Source organism: Mytilus trossulus, chromosome 6 (genome assembly GCF_036588685.1).
Source record: "Mytilus trossulus isolate FHL-02 chromosome 6, PNRI_Mtr1.1.1.hap1, whole genome shotgun sequence".
NCBI classification, from domain to species: Eukaryota; Metazoa; Mollusca; class Bivalvia; order Mytilida; family Mytilidae; genus Mytilus; species Mytilus trossulus.
In genome coordinates this window covers 84,605,676-84,633,492 of record NC_086378.1, presented here as the reverse complement: position 1 = coordinate 84,633,492, position 27,817 = coordinate 84,605,676, and the positions used below count along the sequence as shown (strand labels likewise).

Genomic DNA, 27,817 nt, shown 5'->3' with positions numbered 1-27,817 from the left:
TTAACCATAGACTGAATCTTAATGTTGACTGCACCGAAGTCGACGACGGAATCTAGGATCACTATGTCTCGGTTAGGCTAGAAAAATCGACAAGAATTTCAAAACTATCATGGAACTGCGAGTTGCAATGATGAGTCTGTAAAAACAAATGGAACCATATAGATAAAATCGTATTTATAATCAAGTTAATAACAGTTATAACCTCATACAATGACAAAACTTACGTATGTTCTAATTTTACTGCATCTAAGCAGCCAGGACTTTCAACATAGAAGGCACACTGTGTCAGTTTAAACCCTGTTGTGTTTGTAAATGTCAAAGTTGCTTCAGTCTCTTCACCATACTCCACCTCTTCTGGAACCTAAGTTACACATATAAATTTTACAAAATAACTATAACAAAAAAAACCTCTTTTTAATCTTTTATTTCTTGCAGGTATAAAAATGACTTATTTCAGTTTCTTGGAAAAGTGTTTATCATAGAACACATATTTACAGGAAAGTTCAGAATAAATTATCAGATACTCTCCTACAATTCAATTCAGACAACAATTAAAGAACCTTAGTGAGCGCGCTCACATAACCCACATCCCTACATTGTCCCTCGAGAAATAAAAGAACTAAGGAAAATAATTGTACAAGAAAAAAAAAAGAAAAAAAACATAATTGCCTTTTGATATACAAATCTACATAGTATGTCCTTCATGAAACTCTGTTGTGTGGTTTCAGAGGAGTTGCGATGACAAACTGTTGCAGAGGTAAATTGAAACAATTAAGTTCAAAGGGGCGTAACTCCTAGAAAAAAATGAATCGTAATTTCCTGTTGATATGCACATCTCCATAGTATGTCCTTATTATCGAAAAAGGTTTCATGAAATTATGTTGTGTGGTTTCAAAGGAGTTGCGATGACAAACTGTTGCAGTAGTATATTGAAGCAAATAAGTTCAAAGGGGCGTAGCTCCTAGAATAAAATTGAATCGTATTTTCCTGTCGCTATGCACATCTTCATAGTATCTTCTTATTATCTAAAAAGGTTTCGTTTCTGTTGTGTGGTTTGAGAGGAGTTGCGATGAAACAGGACTGGCGGACTGATGGACCGATGAAACAGGACTGGTGGACTGATGGACGGACGAACGGACGGACGAGTCAAATACATTTTACCCTCCAAAACTTAGTTGCGTGGGGTATAATTAACGATATCCTTTTACCTCACTCTCAGCCATATAGACAGTAATAATGATTCAGAAGTTGGTAACTGAGTTGAACGCATCTATTCCATCGAACTTGAGATAAAGGGTAAACCAGATGCATTTAAATCTGTCTCATATCTTCCTTAACATCTAAAAACTGAGAATGAGGGACGATATTACAAGAGACTTTCAGCTTCCACATTAAGAACTTTCCATTTCTATGTCGAAACATTCAAGCAGTGCTTGCAAACGGAATATATACCTCAAAGTTAATACAATATTCTAGGATTTCCGATCATCATTTCCTTGATAGAGGGTTGCTACGCACACAGAAACTATTGAACAGAGGCGGATTTAGGAGGGGGCCCGCCCCTCCCCCTTTTTGAAAAAAATGTTGGTTGCTTCTATAGGGAATAACAGAAGCGTAACTGGAGCGGGCCCCCTCTTAGGCAGTCAATGGTCCCCCTTTTGAAAATTTCTGGATCCGCCACTGTTGAATCAAAAGTTCCAATTGGTGAAGTTGAAATCATCCCATCACAAATTTTACGAACGCCAATACGAATTTGTTGGCCTTTATTGGAATATCTATTTCACAGATGACAACACAAACGATCCATATCAATTGTCGAAACTACACGCCCGTCAACTTTTCCTTCAACATGGCCTACCGAATTGGACATGTCATCAGCTATAAAGTTCCTTGATGAACATGACGAGTCTCACATCTGAAGCTGGATATGCTTACCCTTTCGGAGCACATACAAACATGTCGAGTATTTGACGGGGTTTATGTGGCTCAGTCTTTAGTCTTTATGCTGTGTTTAACTTACTGTTGTTTATTTGTCATTTCAATTTTAGCTATGGCGTTCAGTTGTCAGTCTATTTTCGACTTATGAGTTTGAATGTATCTGTGGTATCTTTTTTCTACTTTGTGCTTAACTATTCTACAAGTAAATTGTAAAATAACAAATGCAAAAATGCAAGAATTCTAATTGTATTTGTCAATTTCCCGAGTTCTTTTAATAGATCGAACTATGAAAAGATGGGCGAAAGATACGATAGGGACAGTCAAACTCAAATATCGAAAATACTCTGACAACGCCATGGCTAAAACGTTAAAAGACAAACAGACAAATAAAAGTACGCAAGACACAACAAAGAGAGCTAAAGACCAAGCAGCATGAACACCACAAAAATATATGGAGTCATCTCAGGTTCTACGAAAGGGTAAGCAGATCCTGCTTAATATGTAACACTCGTCGTGTCGATAATGTAATTACGAACCCGGTAAATAGTCTAATTCGGTAGATGACTACACCATTCAAAAGAACAAAGAAATAAAATTTCAAGAGGTAATTGCATGGCACCAAGACGTTGATTACTGGGAGTCGTTAAACATTTTGTTAGTTTAAATCAAGAAATGTTCATGTTGAAATCGTTATTTTTTTATCATTGTTTAAGGACCTTAATATAATGAACATGTTTTTGAAAGTTGTATGCCTACCTCTATTATGATTTCAGGTTTATTGAGAACGAAGGATTCCTCGATGGCATGCATTCTGCCTGTAGATACATTCTTTCCAGTGATGAAGATTTGGAAGCGAGCTTCTGGATTCATGGTAGGTCCATATTCTTTATAAGTGACAGGTAAAACTATCTTCTTCTCTGAAAGGTAAAATATATTACATGTTACAAACTTGAAACTAAAAAAACTAAAACAATTCAATGAGACAACATATTTGTAAATGAAAGTAGTCAATTATATGTTGCTTTGGGAAAGTCTCTGTCCTCTATTTTGAGTGTTCATATTTTCTGCACCAGGTTTAAAGTTTTACCTGGATTACATGAAAGGTTGTTTAAATATCTAGTAACGTGAAATTCAATGCAAACTTATGCACGTTCTGACGTTTTGATTAGTATAGATTAACTTTAGTGAATGACCCATTTGAAAGGTAACATAAACCCAATTTCAGTATGACTGATTATTCTAAGTTATAATTAATGCAACGAACACTTCATCAATGCCGTACATCGCTTGCGATTCATACCCAAACATTTCAAGGCAAGTAATTTATAAACCCGTAAAACATTGCATATACTAACAATTTTGATGTTTCAAAAAAAAATTCTGTTATATTGGTATGGCCATAGATAAGCAATTCGCATTTATAGATCACCAATGAAACCAATCCAAACGAAGTAAATTCCACTTCACTAATTATGTAAAGTTAGTTATTAATCAAATACTATGTAACTTACCTTCTCCGGCATCTAAGGTTTCAGTAAATTTCATGGTCTTCACACGTTTACCAGGAAGGCCAGTATAAAAGGAATTAACAAGCGTTGATTTGACAATAATATCCCTTTTCTCATCTGCAACATTCTTCACCATGACACACACAGAGAAGTCTTCTCCAACCATAGCGTTGTGTGGCAGCATTATGTTGAAATCAATCTCCTTCTTCGTGTCCAAGTTATAAATGTTCTCCTGGCGGCGTGTACTAAATCTATGAACGAATTTCACAACTCGCCTTTCCTCATCCGAATCTTTAAAACAATGAAAAATGAAAATCTATTCATACCATAAAAATAATTGCTGAAACCGACCAAACTTAATATCAGTATTCGTCTGGGACCTGTTCTAAATGATGATATGTATAACAATAATAAGCGATTCATTAATAGGTATGTGAAATAATTCCTTAGAAGTAAAACGCATTTCTTGAAAACGCATCCAGTCGCGCTCTCTTTTGGGGTGAATTAACTCCCTTGGTTGTCACTAGCTCATTCAATTTATAAGAGAGACATAAAGGCGGTAAAACAATGAATAACAAATCTTTTTCTCGGCTGCACGTGAAATAAAAATGGCAAAAAACATTGCATGAATTTTTTTTTAACCACCCTCTTATAATATTTCCATTAGAGGTTCAGGAATCAACAAGTGAAACTGTGAGCTACTGCTCACTGATGATACCCCCGCCGCAAGTGGATAATAGTAATAGTGTAAAAATATGCAAGTGTTCGGTAAACAGGAAGTTGTCGAGTGATCAATCTGAAAACGCATCACACAGTATAGCTGACTTAGATAAACCCTGAAACCAAATTTCAGAAATCCTTGTATTGTAGTTCCTGAGAAAAATGTGACGAAAATTTTCAACTTGGCTATCATGTGTAAAATCATACAAGTGTTCGGTAAACAGGAAGTTGTCAAGTGATCAATCTGAAAACGCATCACACGGTATAGCTGACTTAGATAAACCCTGAAACTAAATTTCAGAAATCCTTGTATTGTAGTTCCTGAGTAAAATGTGACGAAAATTTTCAACTTGGCTATCATGTGTAAAATCATACAAGTGTTCGGTAAACAGGAAGTCGATGAATGATGAATCTGAAAACGCATCACACGGTATGGCTGACATATATAAATGTTGATACCAAATTACAGAAAGGGTGGATGTGTAGTTCCTGCGAAAAATGTGACGAAAGTTTAATGGGACGGACTGACTGACGGACGGACTGACGGACGGACTGACGGACGGACTGACGGACAGACAGAGGTAAAACAGTATACCCCCCTTTTTTTTAAAGCGGGGGTATAACAACCAATCAAATTATAATTAAGAGCTTCCAATATAACAAACTGGTATTGCCTCTTATGCATTCTCTTATAATCGTCTACGTGGAAAACACTGTGTCTTGAAGGTGAGCCAGGTGTATCAACAATTTAGACTTAAATGATTGTTGTAGAGAGAGTAAACTGTATACCTGTTAATGTTTTACATGTAGTTGTTTCAATGACTTCATATCTTAATCAATTCATGAAAGAGTATCAATGGACGAAGTTCATATGTCATTTGTATTCTTACAGTTGTAATGAGTTTGGGAAATAAAGATTATTATATCCAACAATATTCAGTTGTGTTTTCAATACAGTTGTTTGTCTTTAGGAAAAGTTTCGTTTTATGTCATGACGTTTAAATTGTCATTGACTTATGATTTTGAATTTTTCTTTGATATTTCCCGCCTCTTTCTTATCGATGTTTTACTTACATTCCCAGTGTTTATATTGTTCATCTAACAATTCAACAAGGTCACTACCAACTGCTTTTGTACTTATGTTCCAACCAACAGAGTGTCTGTCTATCTGCATAACTTCCATAGTTCCTTTATCTTCATTTACCTTAAGGTAGGACAAAATATATTAAACCGACGTTGACAATCACTGCACTAACCATAATACCTTTCTATTCACTAACCTTAAAGTAGGACAAAATATATTATACCGATGTAGACAATCACTGCAGTAAACAAAGTACCTTCTTTATTTATCGCAACGGAGGCCAAAATCGGATACACAAATTTAGACATTCACTGCACTAAACATAGAACCAATCTCTTCATTTACCTTTATGTATGACAGAATATATTGTACCAATGTAGACAATTACTGCACTAAACATAACACCTTGAATCTTCTTCATTTATCACAACGCAAGACAATATACAATTCACACATGTAGACAATCACCGATCTGAACATAGTGCCCATCCTTCATTCACTTTATAGTAGGACAAAATATAAACCATTAATAAAGACAATATTTGAATTAACTTGCGTGGGTGTGTGTGAACAAAGTAATTTATTAAAAAGCAGGTAAAATAGTTATCAAAGGTACTAGAATTATAATTACATTAGACTAATTATACACTAATTACTATTTCAATGCATTGAAAATTATACCTTTCATGTCTGTTCTGCTCACGCATCGATGTAAATATAATGGAGTTTTGTTGTGACTGTCATACAAGTAAGAGGTTTAGAGCTATAAAATCAGGTTCAATCCACCATTTACTACATTTGAAAATGCCTGTACCAAGTCAGGAATATGACAGTTGTGACTATTCGTTTGATGTGTATTATCATTTGATTTTGCCATTTGATTAGGGACTGTCCGTTTTGAATTTTCCTCGGACTTCAGTATTGTTGTTATTTTACTTTTTGGAAAGTTTGATTGGAGGAAGCGTTATATTCGATTTTGTAAGAACATGATTTTAAAGGTAAGAGCATTGCAATCCCCTTCTTAAAATTTGTTTTTTTTTGTTATCTTAAAATTAAGAGCGATATCAAAATAACCAATCTAACCTCCCAAACAATTCTATCACCATTGACTTCTGAGAATACAAAACCAACATCGTAGTTAAGGTAAACATGGCCATCTTTTATTGCACGTAAGGGAGCTGGTCCACATCGCATTACACCTAAAATTCAACGCACTATTAATCAGAGTTCAAAACATCAGAAAAACGTATATTCGTTTATTTATTATTGTAAATGACAAATATAAAATCATTCATACCATATATACGATACCATTTGCTTGTAATGGGTGATAAAACATCTTATTAAAAAATTAACTTACAGATCTCTATGCTAATTAATATAATAAGAATTGTATTTACGACAATCATCTCTTTTTATATTTATAGTATCTGCCCTTGTTTGCATCTATATACATTTTAAAACCAAACATAACTGACTTTACGAAGCTTACATACCTTCACTGGTTTCTTGAGGAGTTCCATCATGAGCTTGCCAACCATCATAACCATCTGGAAGATCATATCGTTTAAACCAAGAATCATTCCAAACATGGAAATTCCTACAATATATCAATTAGGCTGCAAATTATCTATAACCTTCAACATTGAAACATAGAACAATAAATATAGAAATGTAGACCAATAAATCATTACCAGAAGCAAAGAAGTAAAGGATAATGAACTTCTGTTTGATTTGTTCTCCACTAGTCTTCTTGGCCCAGTTAGGACCCGTTATAGCTTGCTGTTCTACGTGAGCCAAAGCGCCGTGCATGTTGACGGCCGTACTTTGACCCCATAGTTTTAGTTAAACTTTTTAACTCAGATGGAGAGATGTCTCAATGGTACTCATCCAACATCTTTTATAATATATGACCCAATGGTTGTAAAAGGGAAACTTACCAAACCGAATCGTCTAAGTATTCCAAAGGTTCTCCCTCAGCGTCATAATGTCTATCGATCGTCATACTACAGTCAGTATCGTGGGCCGACTCGAAATTCGTCACAGATCGTGTAGGAATACCTATAGCTCTACATACTACAATGGAAAAATATCCAATATATCGTGGGCCAACTTAAAATTCGTCACAAATCGTGTAGCGATACCAATAGTTCTATATACTACAATGTAAAATATGTTATATATCATGGGCTCACTGAAAGTTCGTCACAGATCGAGCAGGGATACCAATAGCTATACATACTACAATGTAAAATATGCCATATATCGTTGGCCGACTGAAAGTTCGTCACAGATCGTGTAGGGATACCTATAGCTCTACATACTACAATGGAAAAATATCCAATATATCGTGAGCCGACTGAAAATTTGTCACAGATCGTGTCAATAGCCCTAACTACTGTTATGTATTATATCATTATATATGTCATAAAATGTGGAATGATCAAAATAAGTAACAGATCTAAATGGGTCTAATAATGGTTTTTGTTGCCATCTGTACAATTATATGTTGGTTTTGGTTGTCTAGCATCTAAATAAGTGTAACGGTGTGGTAAATGAGGATAATAGCAGCCAAAAGTTCATCATTAGAGCTATAAAACCAGGTTCAATCCACCATTTACTACATTTGAACAAGTCTGTAACAAGTCAGGAATTTGACAGATCTGAAGTTAATACAACACTGTTGACCAATACCATGACACTATAATGAATTTCTTGATCTTCAAGATTTGAAATTTAGGGAGGAAAAGAACGTCATGGATTCTTCTAATACATTTATTCATGTCAGTGTTACAAAAGGCACTTGGCATTCGCAGTGTTACAAAAGGCACCTGGCATTCGCAGTGTTACAAAAGGCACCGACTGTTTGCTAAAGTATGAAAAAGTAAAATCACAAAAATACTGAATTCAAAGGAAAATCAATTCGGAAAGTCCATAATCAAATGACAAAATCAAATAACAAAACGCATCAAAAACGAATGGACAAGAACTGTCATATTCCTGACTTGGTACAGGCATTTTCAAATGTAGAAAATGGTGGATTAAACCTGGTTCTAAAGCGCTAACCCTCTCACTTTAATAACAGTCTCATCAAATTCCGTTATATTTACATGATGCGTTAAATAAACAGTCACAATTAATAAAATAGTCAATATATGGGTACATCAGTCATCATCGTATAACAATTTTAAAAGGAATAATTGAACAGAACACAAAAAACATCTACTATCTACGATTTGAGTGTCTGACGTCAGAATTTTTTTTATACGTCACATAAATTTGTCGTTCAACGTGCATACAAACAATTTCAAAATTTACATAGGCAATGTAAAGCATACAGGGTTAAAATATCAATAGTATGTAAGAATAGATTACAGAAATAGACCGAGATTTAAACTAGTCGAAAAGTTATAGATAGAATTTACGAGAATCCCAAAATAGTTAATTCCACTACGAATTGTTTTTAATAATACGGATGTTCTTAGCCCAGACAGAAAACCCTAGCCGTATTGGTGACAACTTTTTGGAACTTATGGTCCTCAGTGCTCTTCAACTTTGTACTTGTTTTGCCTTTCGAACCTTTTTCATATGAGTGTCACTGGTTGGACTTATATGGACGAGGCGCACGTCTGGCGTATAAGATTTTAAACCTGGTTCTTCTTGTTAGCTATTATTCGCATGTTTAACTGACCTATATATTCTCCCATTTATTTGTATTGTAGTTCTGTCATGAAATGTTGTCATTTATATTATTATTAACATACAAGCGCGAGATTTGGAATGCCACAAAACTGATTCAACCCACCGTTTTTCTTTCTTAAAATGTCCTGTTCCAAGTCAGGAACATGCAATTGTTGTATTATAGTTCGTTTCTGTGTGTGTTACATTTGAATGTTGTGTTTCTGTTGTGGCTTAGTTCTCCTCTCATACTTGATGCATTTCCCTCAGTTTTAATTTGTAACCCGAATTTGTTTATTTCTCAATCGATTTATGAATTTCGAACAGCGGTATACTACTGTTGCCTTTATTTACAATGTTTCACGGACTTATTAATTCAATTATGTAAATTTTATCAAAACCTTAGCTTAAAAGGGAATTATGCAAGTTGCATGGTTGTTGAATTTAAAATCTAGATATGAAAGTTCAGCCCCCCAAATTGCTTTAGGATTGATCGAGAAAGAATCATTGTTTGAATCCAATGAATAATACTTCATTACTTGTTACTCAAGGAATAAGGGTATATGATATGTTTTCCTTCAGAAAATGAAATTATGGTATAACAAAGCTTCCAGAGGACCTATTATTAAGCAGACACATACTTTTTGAGAGATAATCATTGCATATAAATTATATCATGCAAGAAAGATATGTATGCTGTTTAGTACACTGTTCTACGTTTCTTTGACTTCTGGTTTAAGGATGTTACACTTTGTGCTTCCTTTTATTTTAAAAATATGAAAAAAAAATCCGAATAAATTAGTATGTATGTACTCACAGGTGGTAGTAAGACCAGAAAAGACCCAACATTGTCCAAATTGTACTGGTTCCTTGGTTTCCATGTACTGTTTGATAATGGCGACACTTCCGGTCCATGCTGTTGGCTTTGTACAATCTTCAGGGTAGTCTGCAGTCCATCTTCCTTCCAGCATACCATCGTTATCTAAACTGTTTACCTTTTATTAAGATATGAAGTGGAACAATAGAAAATTATATATGACACAATATTGGATCTAAGAACCATCCATGTAAGACAACGACAGTGCGATGCATTGATCAAGTTTTTGAGGATATCCCCTTTCAGAACGTATAAATAAAGGCAACCGTAGTATAACGCGGTTTGTAACTCATAAATCGACAGAAAAAAACAAATCCGGGTTACAAACTAAAACTTAGGGAAACGCATTACATATAAGAGGAGAACAACGACATAAAAATACCTAGTCAACCTGCCGGTACTAGTAAACGACAACTAATAACGTAGACTGAATAGGTAATTAATAACTAAACAGAAGGTAACTGGTACTCACAAATGCCGATATTGTCCGTATGATAGATACAGGGCTATTTCTCGCTTCGTCCGATAATTCAGCTTTGTCGAGAAGATAAAATACGGCATCTAATGCAGGCTCATCAAACTACAAAATATATGAAAAATATTAAAAATATATTAAAAAATCGGAAAGAATGAGATCGTGTAAACTCAATGATTTTACATAGCACACCAAAAATGAATCAAAAAGGTTAAAACAGTACTTGAAAAACGTAAATGACTTGCCTTTTACGTATAAATTAACTGGTTCAAACTCTAACCTTATCAAATGTTGTTTAATTGCCTATATAAAATTCCAAAATCCATCGTAACTATCTGTGCATCTTGCAAATCTTGCAAAAACATGACTGTTGAATATCAGTATTTCATTTTCCTATTGAATATTAGTGGCTGAATACGAACATCATGTAGAAAAGTAAAATTCAGCAGTCATAAAAATATATTGATTTTTATTAAAAATTGTTTTCATGTGACTGTCATACAAGTGAGTGGTTAAGCTAGCTAATCTACCATCATCTACATTTGAAAATGCCTGTTCCAAGTAAGGAATTTGACATTTTCTATCCATTGGTTTGATGTGTTTTCAATTTCGATTTGGCCGGTTAGGGAATTACCGTTATGAACTTTCCTTTGATTGCAGTTCTTTTGTGATTTTACTTTTTTCAAAGTACTACTACTGTTAGAAACAAACCTGTCCAAAGTTCCAAGCTCTTCCATAGTTACTCCACTTACTACCGACCAATATCCTCCCTGAGTCATTCATCACATACCTGTCCAAAGTTCCAAGCTCTTCCATAGTTACTCCACTTACTACCGACCCATATCCTCCCTGAGTCATTCATACAAACCTGTCCAAAGTTCCAAGCTCTTCCATAGTTACTCCACTTACTACCGACCCATATCCTCCCTGAGTCATTCATACAAACCTGTCCAAAGTTCCAAGCTCTGCCATAGTTCCTCCCCTTACTACCGACCCATATCCTCCCTGAATCATTCATACAAACTTGTCCAAAGTTCCAAGCTCTTCCATAGTTCCTCCACTTACCATGCTTACTACCGACCCATATCCTTCCTGAGTCATTCATACAAACCTGTCCAAAGTTCCAAGCTCTGCCATAGTTCCTCCACTTACTACCGACCCATATCCTTCCTGAGTCATTCATCACATACTCCTCCCTGAATGAAGGGTCATCCATGTATACAGAATCATCTGAAATATACATATTCATTAGGTGCTTTATGTCACTATCCGCAACTGACCTATATAATGTATATATACTAATACCTCAATGTCCATGTAAACTTACCTATATAATGTATATACTAATACCTCAAAGTCCATGTAAACTGACCTATATAATGTATATACTAATACCTCAAATACCTCAAAGTCCATGTAAACTGACCTATATAATGTATATACTAATACATCAAAGTCCATGTGAACAGACCTCAAAGTCCATGTAAACAGACATCAAAGTCCATGTAAACAGAATCATCTAAAATACAGATTTGTCAATCTGAAGCAACCATTAAAAACACTACTAATACCCCAAGCCTGTATGTGCAGGATAGCAATTTATCGATTGTGATAGCTATTTATTTCAATGTTTTTTTTGTTCTCTCGTGGAGAGTTGTCTCATTGCCTATCAAAGCATATCATCTTATGTTTATATTTTTGTGATTGGTAAAAGTGTAAGCAGGTTTAATATATGAATAAACAGAGATGAGAGGTATAAGTTAACGAGACCCTAACCTACCACACAAATAATTAAGAAACATCTACAAGGCAACTTACAGTCTGAAACTGAAGACAGGTATCTATATGATAAGTGAGGCTCCATTTTTTTTTTTATAAATTAGCAGCTATTAAAAAATTAATATAAAATTTAGGATTGAAGGAATGATTCAAAGAGACAACAACCATAACAACCCCACCAAAGAGCAGGGGGGTCTTTAACACATCGAGAGCTTTTCATGCAGGTTTTAAAAAAATAAATTACTAGTAATTACAAATTACATGTCGAAAGAGAGATTTAAGTAACTGATCTAACTGATCAAGTAACAATGTTTTTATTGGTTCTTTATGACTTACCTTTACACCATGGGTTGAAGAGGATTATAATCCTTCCATCAAATTTATGTCTGGAACTTTCCTTGCCATCTTTTAGTTTGGTTTCAACGAAAAATTCGTAATCCCCAATACAGGCATCTGGTGGCGGGGTGATGACACATCGTACCGCTTTGGATTCCTGTTTTTCTGTAACGATCTTCCAACATTTACCGATATCAGTAGATGTTGTGGTACTGTTGAGGTTGATGGGTATACGTATGATTGATCCTTTACTCTCCTTGGGTCGGGATCCTACAAAGAAAAATTCTGGTTACTTTTAAGAACAACGGTATGGTTCCTCGGGCCACACTTAAAACAAATTTGGTTTGCCTAAACCCTACCCAAGGTAAAGGCAGTGGTGAGATAGGAAGGCATTTTATTTTTTTCGGCAAAAAGAAATTGATGTGTCAGATGTTATTTTACTCATCATGCATATCTGATTAATGAAAAAAAAATTCACATCAGGACAATAAAAGATTTTGAGTAGACAGCTATTTTCTAGGTAGGTAGGGTTTGGGCGGCTAACCAACCTATTATATTTATGGAATTATATTGACTAATAGGTTCAGGCAAGGCATTTTCTGGTCTGAACTGTCGGTACAAGTTCCTGATCTGCTTGGATGACATGTCTCTTCATCGAGTTGTGAACGTAAAAAAACATGAAATCCATCGCACGTCACCGTAACTATATACAAGATAGCGTCACAATTCAACCATCGCACCTTGGCGTGACCAACAACACACTTCAGTGTTGTACCATCGTACATCAACGTGACCATCATGGTTCGGAGTACCACCGCGGTTCCTATACGACGTAAATACCAATGGGTGTCTGTTGATCATTGAAAATATTCTTGGTAAATACAATAAATGTGTTTTTGTTTATATACTAAAATCTGTCAAATTTAACACACTCTGTATAATCTTACCAAACACAAACTGAAGAGTAACGTAATCATATTCAGCATCTATATCTCGGTCAAACTCTACGTCCACTTTGAATTCCTGACCACGGCGTAAGATGACATCTTCTTGGTCGTAATCGTAGGTATTATGTGCTTTTCTGTTCTCATACGTCAGTGTGTCAACTTTGGAAACGGAGAGTACTTTGCCAGCTGTAATTTGAAAATGTAAATTATTATTCTTTCAAAAGCTTCAATGAGGGATAACAATATATCTTTAAGCCCTAGACATGGATAATTCATGTAATATGTTTTGAACTCTTAAAAATGACAGCTAACAGTAAAATGTAATATGTAAATTGACGGTTACACTTTTAACATTTAAGCAAAAGCAATTAACTGAAATATAATTTAAGCAATAAACGTACATTGTTGGAAAATATAACCGCATTTGTAGTCGCTTTGAAATAGGCGGATAACTCGGAAAGGTTCCGTATTTTCTTTTTTTCTCTCGTAAAATTCCGACACCTTTCTCCTTATTGCTCTTTTCATGCATTCTCCTCCTCCTCCTCTTATGACATTTAAATATTGTAAGAGGTCAATGTTCACATGTGTATAACGCTATGAAAATAACACAGTCATTAACGATACCAAAGAATCTGAAGCACATTTGCAGATCCAGAAATTATCATAAGTTTTGAGGGGGAGGGGCACATTGACTACCCTTAGAGGGCACTCCAGTCATGCTTCAGTGATTCTCTATATATAATGAACCAAATTTCCCACAAAAGGTCGTCCCCATTTGATCCGCCTATGCCGATGAATATCAAACGTTCAGACCTGGGAGTTTATTATTTAGGAATTCATCGTCTGTTACCCCTTTTCCATAATATTATAAAACGTTTCTTTCAGACTTGGGAGTTAATTATTCCTCGTCAAAGTCGATCATGTCCATTAGTGGGTCTTCGGCGCATCGAGAAATTACCGTACCCGGATTCGGGCTTCAACAGGCACCTAAATAGTAGGGAGCTTTAATCCTTATTTTCGAATTCCTCTATGTTATATATTCTTTTACACTTTAAAGCACTAACGTTCCCTTTTCTCTTTAAGATTAGGGAGTTTATTTCTGAACTCCTCGTACGTTATCGTTCTTTACACTTCAAAGCACTTACGTTCCTTTTTCTCTTTAAGATTAGGGAGTTTATTTCTGAATTCTTCGTCTGTTATTGTATTAGTTCTGCCCTCTGGATTTTCTGCTAGGTTACGTCGTCGTCTTGCTCTGGAACACAGAAAAAAAACACGTCTTTTATGTAGAAGTTTATTTCAAAATCTAATTCAACCAATACCCCTAATTTCACCTCTAATAAAATCACGAAAATACAATGTACACTTATAAATCACATTGTCAATATTTTCATTTTTATGAAAGAATGTTTTAAAACCCAAATTAAAGGACCGTGTAGCGTACATTCAGACTAATAAATAAATTATCATGCTCGAATAACAAGTATTTTTATTATGAAGCGTTACAAGAAATTATGTCTTCCAGTTACGATAACATTACAAGGCTAAATTATTTTTCTGTCGGGGTGAATCAGAGCGAAAAAAAAACTATTTGAAAAGTGCCGCGGGAAGAAGAAATAATGGTAATATTAGAGAAGAAAGATCGGTCATAAAGTTATTCAAAATGTTCCACATTAAAACAGGAAATATGGAAAGTTCCAAATTATTAAAGCTCTACACATCAGACAAATCTTCTCTTTACAGCTTTTACATTAATGCTAGCAAGTTAAATTTTTGTTTGGCTTGCTTGCCTTGCTTGTATCAATGTTTGCTGAAGCATGACAATTAAGATAGGCGGGGCTTCAGCTCGTATATATCATACTTAAATTTTATTGGGCCGGTTATGTTTGGGGTTAAGGACACGAAATTTTAAAACATCACAGGATGACAAATATAAAGCGTAATCATAAAAACGGAAGGCAAAAATTTTTTTTCTCGAAGATATGCATTTTCATCATCCAACTTAAAAGACTTTCGTCAAGTACCTTAAGAAAAACAAAATAGCTATTCGAACACACCTACTCTGATTTTGTGATTCATTACATAGGTATTTCATTTGACCCATATATGTTATCTTTTAGTACTGTTATTTTTTTATGTTATAAAGTCAACCTGTAGCTTTGATATATAAAGATGATAGAATCTGAAGCGAGATGATGTATCAAATGTTCTTGCTTTGTACGTTTTCAAGACAAAATATTAATTTCAAACACACCCTAACATAAGAAGGTTCACTCGATTTTCTCTTTTTGATACAATTGATACCAATTTTTTATTTTTTTTTCTTGAGTCACATAATGGAAGGGCAGACACGGAAATAACTGAACTTATAGATTTATATGTTCTCCGTCCGTGGTAATTTTAAAAAAAATCGGAGGTTATGCATTTTCTTCATCCAACTTGATAGATAACCATGTCGTCGACTTGATATCTAATTGTTCTGCTTAACTATGTAATAGATAAATTAAAAACTTATGGAAATGTTTGGTTTTTTTTTACAATAAAACACTTCGTATTTGAGAAGAAAATTGTTATTTTATTTGTTTCTATTAACTTTTAAAAAATTCGTTACTATAGTAAACATCACAGAAAGCATTTATCGCATTCTTTATAAACAAAGAATACTCAGTTTGAAGGTTTACAAGCAAAAATTAATCCAAAGTCCGCAATATTCAATAACAATGGTCATAATAAATAAAAGGGATGAATTAAGTAATTCCTCCCCTATTTAATTTATCCCTTTCATTAGAAAATCGAGTGAACCTTCTTATGTTAGGGTGTGTTTGAGATAAATATTTTGTCTTGAAAACGTACAAAGCAAGAATATTTGATACATCATCTCGCTTAAGATTCTATCATTTTTATATAGCAAAGCTTTAGGTTGACTTTACAACTTTAAAAAAAATCACAGTACTAAAAGATGAAATATATGGGTCAAACTTTGACATACCTATGTAATGAATCACAAAATCAGAGCAAGTGTGTTCGAATATATAGCTATTTTGTTTTACTAAAAGTACTTGACGACAGTCTTTTAAGTTGGATGAAGAAAATGCATATCTTCGAGAAAAAAAAAAACACAATTTTTTGGCTTCCATTTCTACGATTACGCTTTATATTTGTCATCTTGTGATGTTTTAAAATTTCGTGTTCTTAACCTCAAACATAACGTCCAATAGAATTTAAGTATGATATAAACAAGCTGAAGCCCCGCCTATCTTAATTGCCATGCTTCAGCAAACATTGATACAAGCAAAGCAAGCAAGCCAAACAAAGATTTGTCTTGCTAGCATTAATGTAAAAGCTGTAAATCAGGTCTTCTGTTGTCTTGTAGTGGTAAGAACTCTCAGTATTTAGTATATTCTCATCAAGAGTTTCATTGATTAAAATTAAGTTGCAAATATCTTGTTTAATATGTTTAGATGTTTATTTAAAATAAAAATGTATGAAAATTAATAGTTTAATTTTATTTTTGATATTATATGTTTATACCATTTTTAGTGCTAAGGGGACGATCATTTGATATTCTCAGGGGGGCCAGGAGGATTTTGAAAATAAATAACTCAGCCTTGATTATCACAAAAATAAATGGTTTGTTCTGTGGTAGTTTGAAAATAAATTACCTGACTTGTAATGTATTGAAAATAAAAAAACTCAGCAGGGTTATGGCTTAGTGGGCCTTCAGCGGTTCCAAAACCCTTCAAAAAAAATTTTGCCTCGCTCCGCTCGGCCAAATATGTTTGACAATACTTTTAAAAGAGGCTAGGAAAAACCAAACTAAATTAACTTCATTACTATGTATGTATGCATTATGTGTATATTGCTTGGGTATATAAATGATTCATTTCGTTAAGAAAATGATTAAATACTTAATCTAATTATACCAATTGTCTTTTATAATATACTTATTACTATGTATTTTGTCCTGTCTCGCTATGTATTATCTTAAAATGTTTGTATATACTGTCCTCTTGTACACAAGTATGTGTCTGACTGAGGTTATGAATGACATCTTGAATCTTAATATTTCTGAAGGGGATAATGATCTACTAGTATTCTGATTAAATTGTACACAATAACTTGACTATACATGTATTAATGGTTTATCTTTTTTTTAAATGGTTATTTGGACGGAGAGTTGTCTCATTGGCACTCACACCACATCTTCCTATATCTAATTATTCAAAATTAACAAATATTTAAAAAAAATGGATGTTTTCGAATATCATAAATATAGTGGTAAAAAATGAATAATCAGTCCCTTGCTTTAATGAAAATGAAAAATCTTGCTTCAATAGTACAGAAAATGAATAATCTGTCCTCTCAGTTTACAAAAATAAATAACCGATCAAAAACAAATCCTCCTGCCCCCCCCCCCCCCCCCCAGAATATCAAATGGTCGTCCCCTTAGACGACAACAATAACAACAACAAATATTTTATTTGCCAATCACGGCGCCCAAAATGAGCAGAATAATTACAATATAATTTTCAAACATAATGTAAAGTAAATTAAAAATAGGTAAAACAAAGTACATAATATGATTGATTTTGATTTAGCTAAGACGAGTAACAACTTTATTTCAAATATTTAATTTCAAGTTTTCATCTTGTATTTTAAAAAATCGTGAACAATGCAACACACACAGTCAATACTAGCAATTTATGCATTAAATGTCGAATTAAATAATTGATGCACATTTCATAAAAATAAGAATACTGTTAATAAATTGTTATATGCACAGAATAACACAATTGAATGTATAACGCGTAGTTTATTTCTCAACTGAGCAAATGAGACTATTTAGCAAATAACCTTGAACTTTTGATCTCTGTTATATGATAGTCCAAGTAAAATCACATCGGTACGTAGATCTTTAAAAATAGGGACTACAGGTAGATGGTAAAAATATCAAGGGTTTTATTCAATATAAAGTGTAACATAAGGAGCTAAACAGTAATATAACTTATGATTAGACTGATGTAATATAAAATCTTAAAGACCGAATTCATTTCAATCAATGTGTTAGCCAAGTTTTAAAAACTTGTAAACAACCTGCTGAGAAAATAGTGAAGCGTCTTTTATTGTTATAAAGTTTGGGATTAAAACTTAATATGAAGATATACTGTTAAGAAATTTTAAACAGGAAATGTTTGAGTCTGTTAAATTATACATCTTTGGTTCAGATATAACGGTAGAATTCACTCCTTGGTGATTTTTAATCCCGAGACATAAATTATAATATAATTATTTATAACTAGTATATGCCTATCAGTCGTTCTGCAAACTGATTAAGCACTAATTTAGTATACAGTTAACATTAGTATTTAGCATGAATGAATGATCTTTATTCTCAGAAACCAAATACATAGTTACAGAGAAGATTTTACAATAATATATATTACATATACAAGATATAACATTAAAACTGTTCGTAACAACCCACTTTGCCATTACAGACGATCATTAAGAACACCCTGACCCGCTGGGAAATTAAAAGTTTTAATAACTTCTGTTGGCCCTGTTGGTCGGAGGCTACAGTGAAAATCTAAATCTATATATTTACTTATTACGATCTAATCAAATATCAAAATATCATGATGACAATTTAAATAATTTTATTCTTTTAACTTAAATTTTTAGTTAACTAGTAAATCATTCTGTAACTGACTTTTCTTAGAGCTATATATATGTGTCATTTTAAGTTATTAAGTCTTTCAAATTCATACCTTTTATCTTGTATAAATATATATATCGAATTATAATTGCTTGATCAAATGCCCAGTGGCAAACATTTCATCTACATTGCATATGCGAATTAAAGACCACTGTGAAAATTGGAAACAGACGACCATGAAAAATACAGTTAATACATAGACGGATCAATTAACACAATTATCATTTTACACTGTAGTACAAGTTTTAAAATATAGATGATAATAGATAATAATTGATGATAATTATGTCCCTATAATTGATCTCGAGGAATAAATTTCAAATGTTTAACATCCTACTTTTATTTAAAGGCTTATTTATAATTTATTGATGGAGTAATGACATGTGGGTACTTTTAATAACAAATACCAAAATCAATCAACCATGTAGGAAATATTCCCAGCAAACACGAAATTTCCACACTAATCGTTTCCAAATTATCCAGCTGTCGCGCGTTGCAGAAAAACAGCATCTTCTTTATGTTTTATGATAAAAGAAAACAAATAAATAGTTTTACTTCATTAAAAAGAAATGATATTGATGATCTACATGTACACAAATGTTTACCGGCCTTCACGGTCTGATGGATATAGGTTAAATATCTGGCCAGGTGGACGACGCACATGGCTTGCGTTATGCCGGTATGTAAATACACAATAATAATTGATAGAAGATATATGTGTAGTAAATAGAACGTTTTTTAAATGACTTACGCTGTATCTCGTAAATTGTAGCGGCGTTTCTTTGGTGTTGTGGACGCGTTACCCTCCGTGGTGGATCGTCTTCGTGGCATTATAACCTTTTGGAAGTCTTGATGACTGCAATCCAGGAAAGTACTACCGTTTAGTTCTCTGTAAACATTTAAAAATACGAGAGGCGACCAAGGGAAATTGTTTTATGAATGAAAAAATGGCCTATAAAAAAATAACGTATTTACAAAAAAAAATTTTGCTTGAAATTATGCGCTTAAAATAAAAACTATTGATAAGACAATGTAAGAATTAAGAAACAAACGTATAATCTAAAGTAAATATTTAAAAAAAAAAATTAGCATAATGTAATTCTCTTCATTCTTCTTCTATTTATCATTTGATTATTTTTGCATTTTTGTTTTTATTTATAAATACGTTATTGGGTGTTAAATGTGTTATGTAGTATGTTAAGAATATGGATATCAGTCTTTGTCTTGTGTCGGTTAAAATGTTAAAGAGATTATTAGGAAATTGCTTTATCACCATATATCTCAGCCATATAGGTTTTCGAAATCATGTTAAACTCGGAAAAATATAAACACTCTTGAAACGGACATTTTGAAAATGGCCCTGGTGTAAAATAAATTCTGGGAACTTGGCTTACTTCTTTAATGAGATCAATCAAAGATCCGTCATTTGATATCATATTGAACAAATTTAAAATAAGGATTTTCTTTAAAAATTTGTGTGTGTATTTTTTTTATGAAGATGGCAACCTGTGCAACCTTCTGAAAATAAAGACTTAATTATATTAAGAAAATGAAAATAAGCTTAACCTCGTAACATTTTTTTAATTTGCCTTTGATTTCTCAAGTCTGACTTTCAAAGTGTTTTTAACTCAACCTCGAAATAACAAATGTAAAACAATTCAAACGAACAAAGTAACAACCCGATTTATGTACACAAGAATAATCAAATTTCAAATATGAAAAAAAGCAACAAACGAAAACCACTGAATAACAACCTTTTTTGACTGTTTTCAGATGCGGCGAATTTCTCTTAACAGTTGCCATGGTTGCGGTTGTTTATTATACCGTTTTTTTAAACGATAATGTTTTTTTTGTGAAAGTTACATCGAAAGAAACCTTGAATAAAGTTAATGAGTTTCAGAAAGGAAATACACAGCTTTCAATTGAGATCGATTTTTTTTTATTAAAGTTAGGATGATAACTGTTTTTATCTGTCAAGTTCTATTTCAAATGGAGGTACGAACCAGGTTTAAGCATTTTTATTTCGAAACGTATCTAGATAGGTTATGTTTGCCAAATAGAGGAATATCAATGAACCAAAGGACTAAGTGTGAACAATTTAAGGTTGTGGTACGGCCTTCAATGATAAGAAAACCAATACCGCCCAGTAAAATAAAATTCAAAACATAAGGAAAAGCAAAAAGAAAATGATTTCGTTGTCAATGTAATGGAATTGTGTCCGATTGTCAAACAAGTGCGAGGTTTAGCTAGCTATAAAACGAGGTTAATTCCACTATTTTCTAATAAGAAAATACAAGCAAACAAGTCAGAAATATGACAGTTGGTATCCATTCGTTTAATGTGTTTAGGTTTTTTGATTTTTCCATGTGCTAAAGGTACTTTTTGTTGAGAATTTTCTTCATTTTTTTTTTTTTTTAACTTTTTTTTTAGACTACGCAAACGAACAAATCAAACCTGGAATTCGACAACCAACGACCATCACACGTTAGTTTCTGTGCTGGAATTGACACACAAACGTTTCTCAATATAAAATAAGGGAAAGTGGTATGATTGGTTTATAAGGCAATTATCCACAATTTCACGTACAAATATATAAGAACTGTTTGTCTTTAAGTTGGGCTTCATGACAATCTGATCAATCCTGTCGTCAGGGGGGACTCGAATCATTGAAGGGGTTGGACCACCTTTTTTTATTTAGACGATCAATGCTTTTGAATGGGGAAATATTGTTGGAATCGCCGACTAAAATTGACTAGATCCACCCCTGTAGCTATACCTAGGGTTTGTACATAGTAATGTTTACTAAACAAATCCTAAGCTATACATAAGTCTTGGCAATTGAGGTTTTGATAGTATGATGATATAAATTGTATTTAGTTTTCAAGCGTAGGATGATTTACAGCCGATTGCATTGTGTGTGTAGATATAGGTTAGCTTGCTTGCTAGCTGAACCGTGAAGTAAGCTACCCTCCTTTGAGAGTAGACTTGTCCAACGGATAACCAATCTAGCTGTCTGTAGGACTAGGCTACATCGAAAGGAGGTTAGTCTACCTAACCTAATTATGAATTCACGGTCAAGCAAGCTAACCAAAGATATAACCTATACCTACACACTCAATGCAATCGGCTGTAAAGATATTTAGAAGAAAGTCTTTAACTAGGAGATATATAGTTAAAAACTGTTTGTCATGATAGATTTTAAATGTTTGAATTTATTCAGTTGAGTATATGTTTTCGAAAATATAGACACAATTAATCTTACTTTGAGTTACATTGACAAATTTTCCTGTTTCCTGTTTTTGATGATTGAATAATAAAAATCTTGATTATGTTTGTAACTAAACTTTTCAGTTTCCGTGTATACATTATAATTTTGTTATTCTAAAGTAGTGTTACATTTAAAAAAAAGGTTCCGGGTCCCTATTTAAGAGATTGTAGGATAAATACTAAATTTGGGTAATGCTATTTTGTCATCTTTCTTACACAATCATATTTGTGATGTTTCAAACGGGTTATATTGTAAAAAAGGCGACCTTCACTCATGTGACACCTGATCAAAAATGTGTACTAGAGATGCCAGCCAAATTGACGGTATTGCTTTCCAAATACAAAGTACATCATACCAACAAACTTAGAAAGACAATCTATACTTATACGAGTAGTTGCCACTCGTGCACTAAAACAAATCAATTATTGCTTAATTATGACAAGGGAGTGATACTCCAAATAAATGGACCTTCTCATATCCAGCCGAAGTAATACATATAATAAGTCCATCAGATGCAAGAAAGACATATGAAACATGCACCAATATAAACATTTATTTAACTGTGCAAAGAATACTCACATGGGATTTTTTCATTTCAATTTCCTTAAAATTTAATACGATATACAATTATCTGGACATACTCAAACATACATTAATGAAAACAATGACCTTAATAACCGCCACTTACTGACAGCCCATTTCCACTCTTTACACCGGAATGACTTAAGTGGATCACAGTCCCATTTCTTCTGAACTTAAACTTAATAAATCCATTGCAACCTTGAAAGCTACTTTAAATTTAAAGTTTGTAAAGTGTCAATGATGCATATAGACCATTTTGACTGTTTATCATAACAGCGTTAATTAAACTTTTCATTCTTGATGTGTAAATTTGTAAATGTGATTAATATAATACAGTTCATATACACTTGTTTTTTTCTGCACATATTAATTTTTATTTTTCAAAATCCCTAACGCAATACATCAGTTTCTCTTCTTGCCGATTTGTTTGTTTACTCATATAATGCAGAATGCATACATGATTTTCTTAGGAGGAAGCTTGCATTATCCCCAAAACGTCATCTCACTAAATATTCAAAGTTTGGTTACTGTTGAACACATCTATCTTACCAGTCATGACATAACAAATACTATATACAGTTACGTATGCCTCGAATCTTGACTTACATCTAGAAAAGGACAATGAGAGTCGGTTGAAAACTAAATTTTACGACAAAAGAACTGTTTTCAGTCTCCCAATTGTGAAATTTCCATTTGTATGTAGCAGCAGTCAAGCAGCTTTTGAATATGGGCAACATGCGTAATAAATTTTCCATAGGCGTTCATGGTTATGTTTTCTTTTGTAGCACAGTCCATATCGTAAACTGGCTCATTTCGAAGCTTAGACATTTAAACATATTACGGTATATTTTCGGGGAACGAAGTGTGATTCATTTTCTCGTAAATTAGCACTCCCCGAAAATCCTTTTGTCATGCGGCTCCTTGTGAATATTTAATACTTTGCCTAAATTTAATGACTCTAAAGTTTTTACACATTTATTCTTTGGTCTTGTACTTTTCAAATCAACACAAAAGGTTAGACTCAGTCACTTGTTAAAAATAGAAACATGCCCAATATCACTACACCGAGATATTTTGATAACTCACAACCTTAGTGTTCCTTAAATTGAGGCATATTAGGGATATTGACCCATATGGAGTACATCTTGTGCTTTATGGATACATTTGTCTCCAAATTTTATAGGGTGTGCGTTTCCTATCATGATTTCGTTAATAAAGGGTTGCTGCTTACAAGGACGATATCAAACCAAGAGTTGTCAGTGTTGAAGTCGAAATGAATCATTTGACAACATTTCGGACGCAATCATGAGTCTATGCCACTTGTGGAGCAGGATCATAATATAGCCTTTCAGACCACCCGATATCTTCCTGTGTTGAGGTGGGTTTTTGAGTGGTTAAGTCTTTAGTTGTCTATTGTATGTATAATGGCTGTCATTTGTCTTGTGGTCTTATTCTTTTTTTGTTACATGGTGTCATAAGTTTATTTACGGTATTCGAATGCATCTTCAGTATCTTTAGTTTCTCTTCTGATTGGAACGAAGTCAAATTAGTCCTTAATTTCAGTAAATCAATATCCGTTATTCATGCTTGTACTGAAGTACACTGGTATTGTGTAATATGAAAAATGAAGAGTGGTAAGTGTTTGTCTCCAACAACAACAACAACACAAGACAACATGTAACGAGGACTAGGGAATTCTTTGCGTTCACTTGACATTAAGTCTTCACATACAATAAATGCTTTAAGTGCTTGTGAGTGAAGTACTATCAATTTAATGTTGACATTTCTGAGCAAAATAAAAATAATAAAATGAAAATTTCATCACCAACATTTTTAATACACTTTTAATTTAGCTTTCTTTGACTTCGCAAGTTTATAGTTCCATCGAAAGTCCTGTACAAACTATATTTACAGAAGCTAACACCATCTCAAATATAAAATATCAAACCGTTTTTGAAACGCAAGTTTTTATTCCGTTCAAAGATTTGTCATAACAAATTTGTATTTCTGAATCAGCTATTCTAAAGTCAATGTGTTATGCAAGATTTCAGCCGCTGAGAATGGACACAGTTAGGAGTTAGGGAGTCTCTCTCTCTCTCTCTCAGTTCGTTGTCTTTCTTCTCCTCTAAAATATTATGTGTTACCATCAGTTTTAGTTTGCAACCCGGATTTGTTTGTACTTTATCAATGTATGACTATTGAAAATCGGTATACTACTGCTCAGCTGCCTTATCTATATATTATTGGACTTCGTATACTACTGCTGCCTTTATTTTTTTATTATTGACCTTCCTATATTTGGCTTTGCGCATCCGTTATGAAGGTAAATCAAGGGATTTATATATTCATGGTCCTGATGTTTGAACAATCATGTAAGACAGACAATTTTTGGTGTTTAATTTAGCCTTGTCAAAGTCAATTCAAGGATAATAAAATTGAGAATGGAAAAGGGAATGTATCAAAGAGACAACAACCCGACCATAGAAAAAACAACAGCAGAAGGTCACCAACAGGTCTTCAATGTAACGAGAAATTCCCGCACCCGGAGGCGTCCTTCAGCTGGCACCTAAACAAATATAGTGATAATTAACGCCATACTAATATCCATTTGTTCGCTTTGTTCAGATCAGCGACCGAAGCATTCATAAGTTTAACATTTTCAGTTTACTTAATGCATTTCAAATTTGTACTTGTTTGTCGTTATAACTATTTTGATCTGAGCGTTTCTGATGAGTCGTTTCGTAGACTAAACGCGCGTCTGCAGGTGTACTAAATTAGAACCATGGTACCTTTGATGTCCAATTACTTAAAAATTGGAGAGTTATTTCTTGAATGACTTAGGGGAAAACAGAAGCAAGGATTCCAATGAGATATTAAAAACTCATATGTATAACAATGTACTGAACACCAGAAAAAATTCAAAACGAGGAGGTTTACAAAAACTGACAAAATCTAACGTAAGATTTATAAACTAACAGAACGAATTCAATTAGTTATCAAAAGTACCACTTTAATTTTATACACCGGTGTCTACATAAGACTAATCAGTGTCGCTCGAATCAAAATAGATGTAAAGCCAAACAAGTACAAAGTTGAAGACCAATGAGAACCCAACACGCCAAAAAAGTTGTGCCAAATACGTCGAAAAATCGAAAAATTCAAAGTTTTGTAACAGGAAATTTATAAAAATGACCATATAATTTATATTCATGTCAACACCGAATTGCTGACTACTGGACTGGTTATACTCTTGGGGACGAAACGTCCACCAGCAGTGGCATCGACCCAGTGGTGTTGATAGTTGTAAAAGGTACCAGGAGTATAATTTGGGAATTTTGGTCCTCAATGCTCTTCAACTTCGTACTTTATTTGGCCTTTTAAACTTTGTTTTGGATTCGAGCGTCACTGATGAGTCTTTTGTAGACGAAACGCGCGTCTGGCGTATATACTAAATTTAGTTCTGGTATCTATGATGAGTTTATTTATACACCAGACGCGCGTTTCGTCTACATAAGAATTTTCAGTGACGCTCAGATCATAAAAGTTATAAAGCCAAACAAGTAGAAAGTTGGAAAGCAATGAGGACCCAAAATTCACGAAAGCTGTGCCAAATACGGCTAAGGTAATCCATTCCTGGGATAAGAAAATCCTTAGTTTTCCGAAACATTCAAAGTTTTGTAACAGGACATTTATAAAAATGACCATATAATTTAGATTCATGTCAACACCAAAGTGCTGACTACTGGACTAAGATAATCATCACATTCCTGACTTGAAACATGCATTTCCTGTTACAAAACTTTGAATTTTTTGAAAAAACTAAGGATTGTCTTATCCCAGGAATAGATTACCTAAGACGTATTTGGCACAACTATTTGGAATTTTGGGTCCCCATTGCTCTTCAACTTTGTAATTGCTTGGCTTTATAACTATTTTAGCAATCATACAACATCTTCTTTTTATAAGTATACTTAAGTCGTCGTGATCTTGCTTGAAATGTGAGCTATAAGATTCTGTTGACGTAACTAATACTTGAAATGTTGTACCAAGTCATGTTTATTGCATGGTATAAGTGCAATGAGGTGGACCTCTGTTCGAACTACTACCACCTGTGTTTTCAACCCAACATAATTTTGTCATTTGTCTTACTCCTATAGAAACAGTGTTTCTGTTCATACTCACAGTTTTGTTATAACTTGGGAGTCACACATCAGTCAAGGTTTATTGTAATTCTCATTGTAACACAAATCACTAAGTATAAAGTTAAAATAAAATGACATGATCACTGAAGGTCAAACAAAATTGACGGTAAATCTGAATCATTGGTGTGATTATTATAGTGTAATTGGTGTCACGTTTCATGGGAAATTTTTGAAAAAAAAAGAAAGATTAAAAGTGATTACTGTTCTGTTCTATAATCATGTATGGATCATATGATATTCAATGTATTGTGCCATTCATTGTTGAAAATTCAGAGGCAGGAAGAAACATAAGCCCATTTTCGTTAAGTCGTTTGCTGACATAACCTTCACACCGAAATACTAGAGCTAAACATTATTCCAAGATGGATAAATAAAGGCAACAGTAGTATACCGCTGTTCAAAATTCATAAATCGATAGAGAAAAAACAATTCCGGGTTACAAAAAACTGAGGGAAACGTATCCATTATAAGAGAACTACGACACAACAGAGACACAACACCGAAATGTAACACACACAGAAACGAACTATAATGTAACAATGTCTTATGGATAATACTTTTTATATGCTATATAACTAAATGATGTTAAAATTATACTTGCACGTCATTGATATTTATGTTGTTATTTCAATTTGCTGACTTTGGTTACCATGCTGTAACAAACATCCTCTAAAAGCAAAGTATTGAAAAAAGTTAAATCATAAAAATAC

The 27,817-nt window shown here is 33.5% G+C and overlaps 1 protein-coding gene across 1 annotated transcript in view; it reads right to left on the bottom strand.

Annotated features, from left to right (window-relative positions):
- Positions 1–27,131, bottom strand: part of LOC134722059 (protein-glutamine gamma-glutamyltransferase K-like) — a 28,091-nt gene extending 960 nt beyond the window's left edge. Inside the window, exons 1-15 of the mRNA XM_063585499.1 lie at positions 27,088–27,131; positions 19,807–19,944; positions 14,488–14,594; positions 13,343–13,528; positions 12,396–12,665; positions 11,392–11,510; positions 10,278–10,385; positions 9,746–9,923; positions 7,191–7,326; positions 6,747–6,850; positions 6,334–6,449; positions 5,241–5,370; positions 3,450–3,737; positions 2,695–2,855; positions 225–361 (exon numbers count right to left, since the gene is read on the bottom strand). Coding sequence (XP_063441569.1) covers positions 225–361; positions 2,695–2,855; positions 3,450–3,737; positions 5,241–5,370; positions 6,334–6,449; positions 6,747–6,850; positions 7,191–7,326; positions 9,746–9,923; positions 10,278–10,385; positions 11,392–11,510; positions 12,396–12,665; positions 13,343–13,528; positions 14,488–14,594; positions 19,807–19,944; positions 27,088–27,116 — 2,207 coding nt within the window. The 5' untranslated portion in view covers positions 27,117–27,131. The remainder of the gene's footprint in view (positions 1–224; positions 362–2,694; positions 2,856–3,449; positions 3,738–5,240; positions 5,371–6,333; positions 6,450–6,746; positions 6,851–7,190; positions 7,327–9,745; positions 9,924–10,277; positions 10,386–11,391; positions 11,511–12,395; positions 12,666–13,342; positions 13,529–14,487; positions 14,595–19,806; positions 19,945–27,087) is intronic.
- Between the last annotated feature and the right edge of the window lie 686 nt (positions 27,132–27,817).